The sequence below is a fragment of the Oncorhynchus mykiss genome, chromosome 8 (genome assembly GCF_057628025.1).
Source record: "Oncorhynchus mykiss isolate SJ-2025 chromosome 8, ASM5762802v1, whole genome shotgun sequence".
In the NCBI taxonomy this organism is placed as follows: Eukaryota; Metazoa; Chordata; class Actinopteri; order Salmoniformes; family Salmonidae; genus Oncorhynchus; species Oncorhynchus mykiss.
The window spans coordinates 62404037-62421100 of NC_143029.1; the positions used below are offsets into that span (position 1 = coordinate 62404037).

Consider the following 17064-nt stretch of genomic DNA (forward strand, 5'->3'; position numbering starts at 1 on the left):
TGTGAATGTGACCTTCAGGCTATGGTGTATGAAAACTCAGGACCACAGAACCTGGAGATAGAGCTGTTTGATGAGGACACTGACCAGGATGATTTCTTAGGAAGGTAAGTGATACATCCTAATCCTTTAGGATCCTTCCTGAGCCATCAAAGTCACTTGAACGTCATGCATGATTTCTGCTGTAGCACATAAAGCGATCGTGTATCAGCCACTCTCTCCAATGAACTCACAGCGTGTGTATATTTGCCTTGCAGGTTATTGATAGATATCGCTGAACTTCAGAAGGAACAGAAAATTGATGAGGCAATGTGTATTTTGTTTTGACTCCTTTCTCAATAGAAACACTCAATTGTAAATATATGTGATCATCCAGCACACTGAATTCCTTCTGTTTCGTTCCAGTGGTTTGTCTTGGAGGAAGGGGATACCGGAAAGCTGCACTTAAAACTGGAGTGGATGTCTCTACATCCCACTCGTGAAAATCTTGATCAGGTACCGCCTTTTATCTACTTAGCACCCCATTCCCTATATAGTGCAATACTTCTGACCAGGACCCATAGGGAGTAGGGTGCCATTTGGGACACAGGTAGGTCAGTCTGTATGTTAATGAGTTTTCAGGCCTTCAGCTATAAGACACTTAACATGAACAGGTCTACATATTCCTCCATCCACTGGAGAGAGAGTAGATGAAGCATGTAGATTAGAGGGATAGATCAGGGAATCCACGAGGGAGTGCTCACCCTGTTTGAGCTCTGTAGTTCTTATTCTTATTGAGCTCTGTAGTTCTTATTCTTATTGAGCTCTGTAGTTCCATCCGTCCACTCCACAGGAGGTTGGTGGCACCTTAATTGGGGAGAACGGGCTCGTGGTAATAGCTGGAGCGGTATTGGTGGAATGGCATCAAATCCATCAAACGGCATGGTTTCTACGTGTTTGGTGCCTTCCATTTGCTCCGTTCCAGACATTATTATGTCCACTCATAGATCCCTGTAACACCAAATGGTACCCTGTTCCCTATATAGTGAATTACTTCACACCAGGGCCTATAGGGTTTTAGTCAAAAGTAGTGCACCAAATAGGGAATCGTGTACCATTTGGGTCACAAACCGTGTTTCTCCAGTCCATTATGTCAGTGCTGATGAGACACATCGTTCTATGAGACACATCATTCTATGTTTGACCAACAGAACAGATTGCTCTTAATACAGTATATTGGACTAGTGTTCTGTCTAGGGGGAGTACATCAAGCTGTCTCACACTACAGTAACTACTGTGCTGACTATTTACTCTGTCCGTGTCCTCTCCCGCTCTCTCCCAGGTGCTGACCAGCAACAAGGTTGATAAAGGACAGGCTAATGCTGACCTGTCGTCTGCCCTGCTGGTGGTCTTCCTGGACTCGGCAAGGAGCCTCCCTGTAAGTCACTCCACCTGTGGTAAAGTCACTAGAAGAATAGGAAAAAGCACAAGACCTACTGCATGCTTAAGATTGATGAGCCGTTCTGCTTGGGCTAATGTGTAGCAGAGAAAAACATCACGCATTGGGACCGTTATAATTAGAACTCGGATGGGGAAACACACTACATTGCCTTACTGTATCTCCACACAACTTATTTGACCTGTTAGTTATGAGACGGCCATGTCACGTTTTCTGCTGGCCACAAAACATGATACTTTATTGTGCCAGTCTACCAGTCATGAGACGGTATGAACCACCCAGTTCACCCCAGCTTCTCCCACCTGCCTCCTCTTCCTCTGACTGCTCTCCTGCTTGATCTCCTTCCCTTCCCCTCTCATGATCATGTTAATATCCTCTACCTCTCTTCCCTCAGTCTGGTCACTCACACTAATAGTCTGCCAAAGTGATACATTATTGTACCTCAAGTTGTCTTTCTATTACACCTGTGAAATAACATAATTCGTTTTGGCTCTATTTGCATAAATGCATCGCATAGGCAAACCCTGCTTCACATGTCTCTTTTTAGACTCCTTCTCTTTGCTTTCTTCTCTCCGTTTCCCCCCTCCTCTGAAGAGTGTGTTCAAGGGGAACTTGGGTTCTGGATACTTTAAAAGAGCGGAGAGCTTCGGGCCTAGTCTTTAGTGAGAATACTGCCTCTCTCTATAGGACCTTATATGTGAGTCCTCTGGCATATTGCATCCTAGTTTTATTTTGCCACAGTGGGATTTTTTGGTACTGACGATTGAAACACAGTAACTACTTGTGGCCAATAAGCATGTTGATTGTCATATGACTGATTTATGCATGAATGAAGTTCTTATTAAAAAAGTATATTTTGACAGTTGTTAGGTTCTAATTTTTCAGAGTAAATAACCCACGGACACTAGAGAAGCTTTAACTAAGTTTATTCTTCCCAAAGGTTCTGTTCAGCTGAAAACAGACAGCTAAAGACTTCAGACTTCACGGTTTATATACATCCTACTTAAAACACTCCCTCTCTCCAATCATTAGTTTATGCCCAAGAGAAAGAAGGTAACCAGATACTAACCCTGATTACTCCTTTAAGGGGAACTGACCTCACCCGTCACTTCCTAATCCACAGATATCCATCTGTCTTCCCTATATCAACACATCGGTCTCCTCTCCTCCATCAAACACATTCCAAAGCCTTCTGGCTTTTTACAGATTCTTTCTATTTAAGGCTTCGTTTCTATCATTTATTTAATATCTCAATGTTCAAAGTTTAGCCGATTCCAACACAGTAATGCTGTCAGTCATGATTATGGGCATGCCTTGTATAAGATATCTAAACAAAAGAAAGGGGCTTGTTAGCGAGACCTCTCTGTGGATTGCTTTCCCTCCATCCCGCTCACCCAGCCATTCCTAGCCCGTTGGTGAGTTGTTGCCTCGGCAACAAACACTCTCACTAGAGGGCAGCATTTGATCGTCTCCACAGTTTACATGGGACTCTCACCCTGCCCAGCCTCTCTTAAAGTCCAGACATAATTGATCTCAGAGCATCTCCCGACTCCAATATCCTCTAACGCACACCTCCCAAATCAAATAAAACCACAGTTCTTAGTCTAAAATCCTTTAAACTGAGCCTGTCATCATTGACATGACTTGTCAAGACCAGTGGTGTCTGGTACCACTTTAAATCGGAGGATGATCTCATTGTAATGGATGGAATGGAATAAATGGAATGTTAGCGAACACTTCGAACACATTACTATGAGCCGTCCTCACCTCACCAGCCACCATTGACACTAACTATGTAGTCAACAACAATAATGTAATTTGTAACAACAACCCAGAATGAATAGGTAATATTATACAGAATGCAAGGATATTATGCAAAGTACTGAATGTAATGCTTCACACTGGATAAACATTTAATTTGTTAATTCATGTAGATTAATTTGTTGCTAGAAATTATATCTGTGTTGTATGAAAGTACTCATCAAGAGATTGACTCTATTCCATTTACCCATCGAGATAATACAGTATCTGGAATGACATAGATGTACACTAAACAAAAATAAACGCAACATGCGTTAATGTTCATATAAAGGAAATCCATCAATTGAAATAAATAAATGAGGCCCTAATCTATGGATTTCACATGACCTGGGAATACAGATCTGGGGTGTGGATCAGAAAACCAGTCAGTATCTGGTGTGACCACTATTTGCCTCATGCAGCGCGACACATCTCCTTCGCAGAATGTTGATCAAGCTGTTGATTATGGCCTGTGGGATGTTGTCCCACTCCTCTTCATAGCATTTTGCGAAGTTGCTGGATATTGACAGGAACTGGAACACACTGTTGTACACGTCGATCCAGAGCATCCCAAACTTGCTCAATGAGTGACATGGTGAGTATGCAGGCCATTGAAGAACTGGGACATTTTCAGCTTCCAGGAATTGTGAGTAGATCTTTGCGATATAGGGCTGTGCAATATCATGCTGAAACATGAGGTTATGGCAGTGGAAGAATGGCACGACAATGGGCCTCAGGATCTTATCACAGTATCTCTGTGCATTCAATTTGCCATCGACGCAATTGTGTCCGTTGTCCATAGCTTATGCCTGCCCATACCATAACCCCGCCTCCACCATGGGGCACTCTTGTCACAACATTGACAGTAAACCGCTCAAGCAAACCGCTCAAGACCCTGGTGAGGACGTAGATGAGCTTTCCTGAAACGGTTTCTGACAGTTTCATCAGATGTTTGGGTGGCTGGTCTCAAGACGATTCCGCAAGTGAAGAAGCCTGATTTGAAGTTCCTGGATTGGGATGGTTTCACGTGGTCTGCTGTTGTGAGGCCGGTTTTATGGTAGAGAAATGAGCGTTAAATGATCTTGCAACAGCTCTGCTGGACATTCCTGCAGTCACAGCATGCCAAATTCACGTGCCCTCAAAACCTGAGACTTCTGTGGCATTGTGTTGTGTGACAAAAGCGCAATCCTTTAGAATTCAACCATGACGGTTTGAAAAAGGCCTCAGTCAGTAAGGCCATCGAGGTAATGTAACAACAATGCATGCAGAGCCAGCCAGACAGACAGTGAGGAGGACTAGAGGCCCTGTTTGAGCGTCTTAGAAAGCACCATTCCCGTAGCACAGTAAGACTGGTGAAAGCCATGGAGTCGAAGCTATGTTTTCATCTGTCCACTCACTTACAGATGCATTCTTAAGGTATTGTAACAGGGCCTAGACACACACTGCAGTTGGCCCTGTGACCAGAGAATAACACTTTAGTAGTGGAACCAAATACAACCATGTTGTTTGGCTGGGTGTGTTATCTGTTAGGACATGGATTTGTATTGATCCTTTTCCTGAGTACCAATCTGTTGATTATTATGAAGTAGTAAGCAATTTGTAAAAGTGGAAAGCAATTCAGTTGATTAGACTAGCATAGACTGTATTGATTGTTTATATTCCAGTGAGTAATATTGCTTACAAGTTGTTTCCCACTCATATATTCCTACAGGAGCATTCAAAATGCCTTGCATGTTGTTTTGGGTTCCTTGTTTTGTGTTATTAATTAACACACCCCAAACTGTTTGGACTTAAACTGCCTTCCATGCACCGTATTCTAATATTCTGATGATGTACGTAACAACTGTGTTGTATGAGATAATTAACACACCAAGAACATCTACCTTTATATAAGTGTTTCCTCGCTTCCAATTTCAACTATATTTCCTGCTGTTATGGGGTTTTCTATAGACAATTATGTAACTACTCTACTTCCTGATCTCCAGTTTGAAGGCTTCTATATTTCGCCAATGAGGGATGAATATGGGGCCTTACATCAGGCCACTTTTTTTTATATTAACAGAATCTTTATTTCAGAAAAATAGAACAATTTTCTAATACAACCATTCTAAATTTGGGATGCTCCATAATTTAAGTTAACCAATATTTCTATGTGTGTATATTAAATCTGATTAGACAAGGATAGGGCGGTTTAAAGCAATACCGATGAAGTTAACATCTCACAGTTCAAGAGGTTGTGTGTTTTTACACCTGTTCTTTCCGTTTCAGTCTGGTAAAAAAGTGGGCAGCATCCCGAATCCTTTTGTCCATTTCACAGTCGGGCACAAAACGTACGACAGCAAGGTAAGCCAACAGGCCATGTTTCCTACTCTATAGTTCCCATAGATTTGTATAATTATATAAACAACACTGCAATGCCATGTGAATAGCATATTCCTGGTCGTTTTCACTGCCTCTAACATGGACCATTTCCCCCAACCAGACGAGGTATAAGACCAATGAGCCTGTATGGGAGGAGGCCTTCCCTTTCCTCATCCACAACCCAAAATGCCAAGAGCTGAAGATTGAGGTATGGGTTGTAGGCATACTTTTCCTACTGAGTGACCTCATTGCTTACCATTTAGTTTGACCTCTATGGCTATACGTTTAACATGTATCCGACACTCTTATTCAGAGCGACTTAGTTTGTGCATTCCTCCTAAGATAGCTAGGTGGGAAAATATCACAAACATAGAAAGTGCAGGTTCAGGTTTTTTTTTTGGGGTGGGGGGGGGGTTAGTCGAGTTGAAGAGGAGGATTATTTAAGACACTTTGAAGATAGGGTTTGAGGTTTTCGGAAGATGAGCAGGGACTCTGCTGTCCTAGCTTCAGGGGGAAGCTGGTTCCACCATTGGGGTGCCAGGACAGAGACGAGCTTGGACTGGGCTGAGAGGAAAGTGCCCTACTATGGTGCCCCCCCAGGTCTCTTGGGAGGGCCAAAAGACCTGGGGTGGCAGAATGTGTGCTCGGATTGGGGTGTAGGGTTTGAGCATAGCCTAAAGGTAGAGAGGGGAAGTTCCTCTCGCTGTTCTGTAGGTAAGCATCATGCTCTTGTAGTGGATGCACCTTCAACTGGAAGCCAGTGGAGTGTGCGGAGGAGCGGGGTAACATGAGAAAAGTGAGTTTCAGTAGTCCAGACAAGATTACAAGTGCCTGGATTAGGACCTGCACCACTTCCTGTGTGAGGTAGGGTCGTACTCTACGGATGTTGTAGAGCATGAACCTGCAGGAGTGGGTCACTGCTTTGATGTTTGCAGAGAACAACCGAGTGCTGTCCAGGGTCAAGCCAAGGTTCTTTGCACTCCACACTGTGGAGTTGTCAACCGTGATGGAGAGGTCTTTGAGTGGGCAGGCCTTCCCCGGAAGGAAGAGCAGCTCCATCTTGTTGAGCTTGAGGTGGTGGCCCGACATTCAAGTTGAGATCTGCCAGGCAGGCAGAGATGCGTGTTGCCACCTGGGTGTCAGAAGGTGCCAAGTAGTTGAGTGTCGGCTGCATAACAATGATTGGCGAGACCATGTGAGGATATAGAGAGAAGAGTGCCTAGAACCAAGCCCTGGGGGACACCAGGAGTGAGAGTATGTGGTGCAGACACAGATAGCGGCCTGCCAGGGAGGATGCAATCCAAGAGTGTGCAGAGCCTGAAACGCCCAGCCCTGAGGGTGGAAAGGAGGATCTGATGGTTCACGGTGTTGAAGGCAGAGGATAGCTCTAGGAGGATGAGAACAGAGGAAAGAGAGTCAGCTTTGGCAATGCGGAGAGCCTCTGTGGCACAGAGAAGAGCTACCCGTTTTGAAGACAGACTGGTTAGGGTCAAGAAGATTGTTCAGAGAGATAATGAGAAAGTTGATCAGAGACAGCACGCTCAATTGTTTTGGAACGAAAACAAGGGATACAGGTCTATAGTTTTTGATGTCAGATGAGGGGAGCGACTCGGGCCATTTTGAAGTCAAGAGGGGACGCAGCCAGTGATGAGATGAAGAGTGAAGTGAGGAATGGGAAAAGGTCTCCAGAGATTGCCTGGAGGAAGGGATAAGGTCGAGAGGGCAGGTTCTCGGGCAGCCAGTCATCTGGAGAGGGGAGAAAGAGGTCAAGGGTAGTTCTCTGTGAGTGAGACCAGTGGACTCAATAGGCTGAGTGAGTAGCGGATGTCGTCAACCTTCTTTTTAAAGTGGTTGACAAAGTCGTCCACAAAGAGTGAGGGAAGGGGATGGAGGATTAGGGAGGGGGATGGAGGAGAAGGTGGAATAGTTTTCTAGTGTTCGAGGCAGAAGCTTGAAATTTAGAGTGATAGAAAGTGGCTTTAGCAGTGGAGACAGAGGAAGAGAAGGTAGAGAGGAAGGAGTGAAAAGATGATAGGACCTCCAAAAGAATCGTTGCCCGCAGCCCTGTTCTGTAATCTCACAATGCCACGCAGCAAGAAGGGAGGGCCAAGCCGGCCTGAAGGAATGCGAGTCAGGATGGGGAAAGGGAGTAGAATAGGGTCGACGAGGCAAAATCAGGAGACAGGAGGAAGAAGGATTTAGGATGAGGGAGAAATGATAGGAGAGAGAGGAAAGATTGCGACGGCACATTAGCATGGGTAGGGGCTTAGTGGTTAGGGTTGGAGACAATAGGAAACAAAGTAGTGATCAGAGATCTGGAGGGGATGTTGCAGTGAGATAAGTAGGCGAGCAGCCTCTAGTAAAGATGAAGTCAAGCGTATTGCCTTCCTTGTGAGTTGAAAGGGTGAGGTCAAAAGAGGCAAGGAGGAGAAATAGTTGGAAAGAAATTAATAGAAGGCTGATGTCAGGAGGTTGAAGTCGCCAAGTACGAAGAGCGGTGAGCCACCGTCAGGAAATGACCTTATCAAAGTGTCAAGCTCATTGAGGAACTCTCCAAAGGCACCTGGTGGGTGATAGATAACAATTTTAAGCTTGAGTGGAGAAGTGACAGTGACGGCATGGAATTCAAATGAGGAGATGGACAGGTGAGAGGGAGAAAATAGAAAATCTCCACTTAGGAGAAATGAGTAGGTCTGTGCCACCACCGTAGTCAGATGATGAAAGAACAGCTGGAGTAACAGTGTTCTCTGGGGTGATCCATGTCTCCGTCAGGGACTAAAGGGCAGCAGAGGCTGTGATGAACTCTGCATTCTTGACCGCAGATCGCCAGTTTCAAATGCTGCCAGTGACCCGGAATTCCACATAGGTTGTGCGCGCAGGGTACACTAAATTAGAAGGGTTGCAGCCAAGGGGTGGGGAGCGTCTGTAAAGCCTACAGGGAGAGGAGCGAACAGGTATAGAAAACACACATAGTTGCCAAAGCGACAAAAGAGCAAAATGAGATCATCAGAAAATAACTAGGTAAAATATTAAAGTGAGAGCGTGGTGTGGAGCCTTCCTCTTTCCTTCTTCAAAGAACCTTGCAGAACAGTCTTTGTTTCGGCGACGGTCTGACAGCTGCCGCTGAGAAACCAGGGGGAGACTGAAGTACTAACACTAATTGTCTAGCAGCGGTGGAGAGCATACCTCCCTTTACTAATTGCTGATTGCCTAGGAGAGGTGAAACCACTTCCCCTCCAATACAGCCACTTACTAAAACAAGTCACAAATTGCCCTGCTCCTTAATCCTGGTTGATGTGTCAACAGCTTTCTGCAAAAGTCAGCAGTCCACACACCAAGTAGGCTACTGGGAAGACGGGTGTGACCTTACAGTTGATTTTGACAAAGGTGGGATTCTAGTGTGAGACTGAGCCAATTATTTGTATTTATGTATTTATTTTTAAAAGTTGGGTGTCCCAAATTCCACTTTATTCCATATTTAGTGCATATTTAGTGCACTCTATACCAATAGGGCTCTTGTCAAAAGTTACTGCACCAAATAGAGTATTAGAGTATTTGTGACACACACTATGGCTACTGTATGGCCTTACAGATGATTTAGTGTGATTATGGTGTGGGATTTAGCTGATTTTGTCTGCTCGTTTACAAAACTCAGCATATCTGTGAAATTCGGGGTGCACGGAGCATGAGAGGGAATTTCGGGTCTGTAAATTCCAGCTACTGTAGTACCTGTGCACTGCCTATTTGTAAGTGCACTAGAATTTACTTGACACAAACTTCCGCTTTTATATAAAAAAACACATGTGCCCCCTTTCCCCCTTCAGGTAAAGGATGAGAAACATGATTGTTCCCTGGGGACTCTGAGCCTGCCCCTAGCCCGTCTCCTAGAGGCTGAGGACATGACGCTGCACCAGCGCTTCGATCTCAAGAGCTCTGGGACTAGCTCCACCATCAAGATGAAGATGGCACTGAGGGTAAGGGTCCATGAGGGTTTGAATAGGGCTCTTATAGTCATGCACATGTGTCTGCATCCCAAATAGCACCCTATTCCCTATGTACAGTGGTTCCTCAATTAAAAGTTCCCGTAATACTGCGGTATAGCGTGGTACGGTGTGTTACTGTGCTTGCCGTTAATGCTCGTTCGAACCACCAGAGAGCAGCTTTGAGCACATCTACGCTTGAGGAAAGATCATCATGGCATGCAATTGTGAATACACTTCATGGTTAAAATGTAACTCTATATATAATTGTATGCACACATCTGTTAATACAATCAGTGTTTGCTTCTTTGCTCACATCATTTGACCACTGCAGTTTGAGATGATATATCAAGAAGAAAATTAATGTTACAGTAGCCTATGTTGGCCTATAGCCTACTGCACCTAAAACATCCGTTAATACAAGTCCTTCAAAAGTGGAAATATGGGCAGAATATTGTATGAAATATTTGGATGTTTAAAGGCGGATGTTTGGTTGTTTTAATTCAATCGGGTCATTCCAATTCAAATGTGACTCACTCATCAACTCACTTGTTGATATCGTATCCTAGCCTTTATTTAAGATTATTTTCATTTTAAAGAATGTATTTTCTTCCTGAAGAACAACAACCATTCACCAACATCCGCCACTTTCGGATTTGTCCAATTGAATGGCTCATCAAGGCGTGAACTGTGACCAATGTCCATCACTGTAAGCCTAGTGCTGTATTCTAATCCTAAAAACACAGCTTCTACAGTAGTAGGAATATATCAATTTCGATTTGTAAAAAAGACTGTTTCAAAATGCAGATGTTTAGTACAGTGTGACAAAAAACTATAGGAAAATTAGATTTGACAATAGCATGGATTGGGACTCCATCTGGTCCCTCGCCCTCTTCAACGTGTCATTCTTCCCCTGACTCCACCAATCCGGCCTGACTATGGACCAATGCATCAGCCGTCGGCCCGTATCTCTGCCCTCAGAGAAGGTTTCTCTTTCTGCTGGTTTGCCTTCAATGACTCGAATAACTCTACAAGTTGGTCTACTGATTTGAACCTGATCAAACTTGTTTGGTAACAACTGAAAACAATTATCTGTAGCTCTGCCAAGCCTACAAGCAAAGATGAACTTGTAAAGGCCATCAAGGCTAATGCGGCTAATTGATTACCGGTATTTATCCTGTGTCGCACTAATGAAAAATGTGAAAAACAAAGATACTGTTTTTGTTTGCCTGGTTGAGTGGATGAGCTGAACACTTCAGAAACCAACAGCAAAGTTACTACTGAAGGCTTAGCCTATTTACAAGTCTATTTTGTAGCATAAAGCTATATTTGTTATTTGTCACATTGTACCAAGAGAACAGAAGAGAAAAACTGGTTTTAATGGCATATGAGGAAGCGTTCATATATTAATTCCCTCAGTTGGTATGGTCAGATTTTAGCCAGGCTATTGAAGTATGGTAAGAAATTCCAGATTTTAAGTCTGCATGAAGTAAAACGTCGATTTCAAACAATTTATGGTTTATGTTGTCTCTCTTTCTGCTGGTCTGCCTTCAATGGCTCGATCTCGGTCTTCAAAGTTTGAATCTGATCCATGTGCACCTTCATCAGATGGACTGAATGATACTGCCCTGTGCCCCAAATATGTGCTGTACTGAGGACTTTAATTTTTTTTTCTTTAGGACAGGCTATCTGGGGTTGATTCTAATTTGTTTATTGTAATAAAGCACGTAGCCCTCGCTTTTCCTACCCTCCTCCTTCATCCTCTATTATTATAATGCACTAAATATCCTAAGCTAACATCCTAAGAGGGGAATTGCATTAAATCAAATGATACATTTCCAATGATTTACCGTCCATAAGGATGGGGTGCCGCTAGTCAAAATATATTTATCATGCTTTCCTGATTGGACATGTTAGATGAAACGACTGGAGTTGAGAATGTTGGTATATTCAGAGACCAAAAAGCTGAACAGATAAACACAGTTTTGATTTGCAGGAGTGTCTCTCTCCTCTCGCACTAGAGTCCTGCATCAGGCAAAAAAAAATCAGCTGGCGGGTGGTCCCGGAGTTGAGCTTGTATTTGATTCTGGATGTTGTTAATAAAATAGTTTAATTGAAACTTAAATCATCTAAACAATATTGAATGTAAATATTTAGTTTTATGTCGGCTATAGGCTTTCATTAGAAATAACAATGCCGCCGGAGAAGAAGGCTTATGTTTTATGTGTCCCCAACCGACTGTGTTTTCTGTTCATTTATTTGCGTTGTTTCTTTACTTACTTTGTACATAGGAGACGGTAGCCGCAACATTATGACCGAAAATAACTTCTGGACATCAGGACAGCGATTACTCACCACGGACTGGCAGAATCCTTTTTTTCCTTTAATGAGTCTGACGAGCCCGATATACTGATTTCTCGGGAACAGGCCCAGATCCCCGTGATTTGCGTGAAGAGGTGGCAGAGAAAAAGGGGCCAGCGGGCGGGCTGCCTTCTGACAATTTGTAGGCGATCGAATAAACCCCCACTTCCTTCCATTCTGCTAGCAAACGTGCAATCTTTGGCGAATGAATTAGATGACCTACGCGGAAGATTAAACTACCAACGGGACATTCAAAACTGTAATATCTTATGCTTCACGGAGACGTGGCTGAACGACGACACTATCTCCATACAGCTGGCTGGTTATACGCTGTACCGGCAGGGTAGAACAGCGGCGTCTGGTAAGACAAGGGGCGGCGGACTATGTATTTTTGTAAATAACAGCTGGAGCACGATATCTAAGGAAGTCTCGATCTATTGCTCGCCTGAGGTAGAGTATCTCATGATAAGCTGTAAACCACACTATCTACCTAGAGAGTTTATCTGTATTTTTCGTAGCTGTTTAAATACCACCACAGACTGAGGCTGGCAGCATTCAATGAGCTGTATTCTGCCATAAGCAAACAAGAAAACGCTCACGCAGAGGGCTTGTGCTCCCAGTAGCCAGGGACTTTTATACAGGGAATTTTTATCAGCATGTTAAATGTGCAACCAGAGGGGTGGAAAAAGCTCTCCTGTGCCCAAGAACATGAAGGTAACCTAACCTGACTAAATGACTACCGACCCATAGCACTCACGTCTGTAGCCATGAAGTGCATTGAAAGGCTGGTCATGGCTCATATCAACGACATTATCCCAGAAACCCTAGACCCACTCCAATTTGCATACCGCCCCAACAGATCCACATATGATAATCTCTATTGCACTCCACACTGCCCTTTCCCACCTGGACAAAAGGAACACCTATTTGAGAATGCAATTCATTGACTACAGCTCAGCGTTCAACACCATATTGCCCTCAAAGCTCATCAATAAACTAAGGACCCTGGGACTAAACGCCTCCCTCTGAAACTGGATCTTGGACTTCCTGACGGGCCGCCCCAGGTGGTAAGTGTAGATAACACATCCGCCACGTTGATCCTCAACACAGGGGCCCCTCGGGTGCGTGCTCAGTCCCCACCTGTACTCCCTGTTCACTCATGACTGCACGGCCAGGCACGACTCCAACACCATCATTAAGTTTGCCGATGACACAACAGTGGTAGGCCTGGTCACCGACAACGACGAGACAGCCTATAGGGAGCAGATCAGAGACCTGGCCATGTGGTGCCAGGACAACCTCTCCCTCAACGTGATCAAGACAAAGGAGATGATTGTGGACGACAGGAAAAGAGGACCGAGCACGCCCCCATTCTCATCGACGGGGCTGCAGTGGAGCAGGCTGAGAGCTTCAAGTTCCATGGTGTCCACATCACCAACAAACTAACATGGTCCAAGCACACCAAGACAGTCGTGAAGAGGGCGCGACTAAATCTATTCCCCCTCAGGAGACTGAAAGGATTTGGCATGGGTCCTCAGATCCTCAAAAGGTTTTACAGCTGCACCATCGAGAGCATGGTGCAACTGGTTGCATCACTGTCTGGTATGGTAACTGCCTAACCTCCGACTGCAAAGTTCTACAGAGGGTTGTGTGAACGGCCCAGTACATCACTGGGGCCAAGCTTCCTGCCATCCAGGACCTCTATATCAGGCAGTGTCAGGAAGGCCCTAAAAATTGTCAAGGACTCCAGCCACCCTAGTCATAGACTGTTCTCTCTGCTACCGCACGGCAAGCGGTACCGGAGCGCCAAGTCTAGGTCCAAGAGGCTTCTTACCCCCAAGCCATAATACTCCTGAACATCTAATCAAATGGCTTCCCAGACTATTTGCATTGACCCCCCCCCCCCTTCTTTTCAGTTACCTGATGTGGAATATAGTTACTTGCATGTACATATTACCTTAGCTAACCGGTGCCCCTGCACATTGACTCTGTACCCGTACCCCCCTGTATATAGTCTCGCTATTGTTATTTTACTGCTGCTCTTTAATTTTTTGTTACATTTATTTCTAATACATATTTTTTTTAACTGCATTGTTGGTTAGGAGCTCGTAAGTAAGCATTTCACTGTAAGGTCTACTACACCTGTTGTATTTGGTGCATGTGACTAATAAAATGTCATTTGATTAGGTTATTAGAAGGCTCTTTTAAAGCAATTTTAAGTTGTCGTTGTGCCTCATTGCATTGTGAAAATAAAATATATATAGTAGTTATTAATTCATGGCATGGTTTATTTTATCCAAATGTTGAATATACATGCAGACAAATTGATTCATACAGAGGAATAATAGCCTACTGTCTGGAGTCATAAAAACTATTAGGCTAAATAAATCGCTGTTATTTTGTTGGGTAACTGGTCGGCTTTTGAAACTCCTAAGAGGCGGCGCCTTTCTTCAATATAATCATTAATTCGCAACACGTATCTGATTATTCATAATGAATAGGATTTATTTGTTTCAATTTGTTTACATACCTCATTGTAACCAAAAAGTCACAAATGATTAAACACACACACACACACAACATGAGCAGATTGGTCAAAAATATTCTTTATTAAAGACAATCAGAAAGAATGTGTCGGTACTTATTTATTTTGAACCAAAGCCTCAAATGAGTGAGTCACTTAAATGAGTGAGCTTTATGCTGACAAATTTAGCTTTATGCTGTAAAATGTCCTGCTAAATAGTCCAAGCCTAAAGGAAATTCCATTAAAAAAATGTAATTGTAATAAAAAAATGTAAATGTAATAAATAAATTAAATGGAGCAGTTCTTTTTCCCCTCTGTGTCCAAAATGTAATATTTTATGGAAATCTATTACAGTACGGTACTTTAATTGTTACCCAGAAATGCATTTGATATTAAAATAAAAATGGCTGCATTGGGCCTTTAACCTGAATGCAATTATAGAAATGTTGCTTAAGATTAAATTATTCTACACATTCTTCAAGTGTTCTTGTGCAATGTCTCATATAATAATTGTTTATCCTCTCCAACCTCTGTCCCTCTTGTGCAGGTTCTGTGTCAGGAGAAGTTGACAGGGTCCGACCAGACGTCCTCGGTGCAGGTTCGTAAGACCAGCACTAGTAACCCCATCCCCGTGAAGAGCCTGCCCGTCGCCGAACCCCCCAACCCTGTCCCTATCTCAGACCTCTCACGCTCTGTGGCCGCCTCGACCCAGGATCTCCACAGGAGAGGGGGGGGTGGCGAGCCCTACTCAGGGGGCCCGGTAGGCATCGGCCTAGCCGACGCAGGCAGGAGCACCTCCAACCTGGCCATCTCTGGCTCTCACAAACACCTGGCCCACTTTGGGTCAACTGTCAGTATCGCCTCGGACATCTCCAACCCGTACGCCACACAGGAGCTCCAGCAGAGGCTGAGCGAGTTGCAGAAGTAAGCACGTATGAACGCAAGCGCACACACAAACACATTGATACATGCACATACAAGTCATAGACTGTTCTCTCTGCTACCGCATGGCAAGCAGTACCGATGCACCAAGTCTGGAGCCAACAGCACCCTGAACAGCTTTGACCCCCAATCCATAAGACTGCTAAATTGTTAGTCCGGGAAGCTATTTGGTTATCTGCATTGACTATCTTTTGACTCATCATATACAGTACGCTGCTGATACTGTTTATTGTCTAATCTGTCACACCTAGTCACTTTACCCCTACCTATATGTACAGCTGTATAACCTCAATTACCTCGTACCTGTACACATCGACTCGTAGTGGTACCCCTTGTATATAGTCAAGTTATCATTGTATTTATTCCTTGTGTTATATTCTTTTTTTAAATTCTCTTTGCATTGTTGGCAAGTAAGTAAGCATTTCACTGTTAGTCTATACCTGTTGTTTACGAAGCACATGACAAATGCATTTGATTCTATATACACCATTTTACAGTAAACAAATTGACAACAGACTTTCAGCACACTTATAGGGAAGGACATTCAACAAGCACAGCACTTACACAAATTACTGATGATTGGCTGAGAGAAAATGATGATAAAAATATTGTAGGGGCTGTTTTGTTTGACTTCAGTGCGACTGTTGACATTATCGATCATAGTCTGCTGCTGGAAAAACACATTTGTTATTGCATTACACACCCTGCTATATTGTGGATAAAGAGTTACTTGTCTAACAGAACACAGAGGGTGTTCTTTAATGGAAGCCACTCCAACATAATCCAGGTAGAATCAGGAATTCCGCAAGGCAGCTGTCTAGGCCCCTTACTTTTTTTTCAATCTTTACTTATTGACATGCCACTGGCTTTGAGTCACTGAAATGACTGCAGCACTTACCAAAGAGCTGCAGTTAGTTTCAGAATGGGTGGCAAGAAATAAGATAGTCCTACATATTTTGAAAACTAATGCATTGTATTTGGGACAAATCACTCAATAAACCCTAAACCTCAATAAAATCTTGTAATGAATAATGTGGAAATTGAGCAAGTTGAGGTGTATTTGGAGTACCCGTGGATTGTGAACTGTTATGGTCAAAACATGTTCATACAACAATAGCTAAGATGGGGAGAAGTCTGTCCATAACAAAGCACTGCTCTGCCTTAATAACACTATCAACAAGGCAGGTCCTAAAGGACCTAGTTTTGTCGCAACTGGACTATTGTTCAGTAGTGTGGTCAGGTGCCCAAAGAGAGATTTGTGGCATACACCACAAGACATGCCACCAGAGGTCTCTTCACAATCCACAAGTCCAGAACAGTCTAGAGGTGCACAGTACTACATAGAGTGACTACATGGAGCTATATTCCACATCAGGTAACTGAGGCAAGCAGTAGAATCAGTTTAAAAAATGAATAAAAATACACCTTATGGGACTGTGAAGAGACACATACAGTGGGGCAAAAAAGTATTTAGTCAGCCACCAATTGTGCAAGTTCTCCCACTTTAAAAGATGAGGCCTGTAATTTTCATCATAGGTACACGTCAACTATGACAGACAAAATGAGAAGAAAAAAAATCCAGAAAATCACATTGTAGGATTTTTTATGAATTTATTTGCAAATTATGGTGGAAAATAAGTATTTGGTCGATAACAAAAGTT

The 17064-nt window shown here is 43.5% G+C and overlaps 1 protein-coding gene across 3 annotated transcripts in view; it reads left to right on the forward strand.

Annotated features, from left to right (window-relative positions):
• The window catches only part of esyt2a (extended synaptotagmin 2a), a 60437-nt gene that overhangs the window by 38064 nt on the left and 5309 nt on the right, over positions 1 to 17064 (forward strand). For all 3 annotated transcript variants that reach the window (XM_021613179.3, XM_021613180.3, XM_021613181.3), the window contains exons 11-18: positions 19 to 104; positions 255 to 303; positions 403 to 492; positions 1319 to 1414; positions 5504 to 5578; positions 5718 to 5804; positions 9421 to 9570; positions 15009 to 15385. In XM_021613179.3, the coding sequence (XP_021468854.3) occupies positions 19 to 104; positions 255 to 303; positions 403 to 492; positions 1319 to 1414; positions 5504 to 5578; positions 5718 to 5804; positions 9421 to 9570; positions 15009 to 15385 (1010 nt within the window). The remainder of the gene's footprint in view (positions 1 to 18; positions 105 to 254; positions 304 to 402; positions 493 to 1318; positions 1415 to 5503; positions 5579 to 5717; positions 5805 to 9420; positions 9571 to 15008; positions 15386 to 17064) is intronic.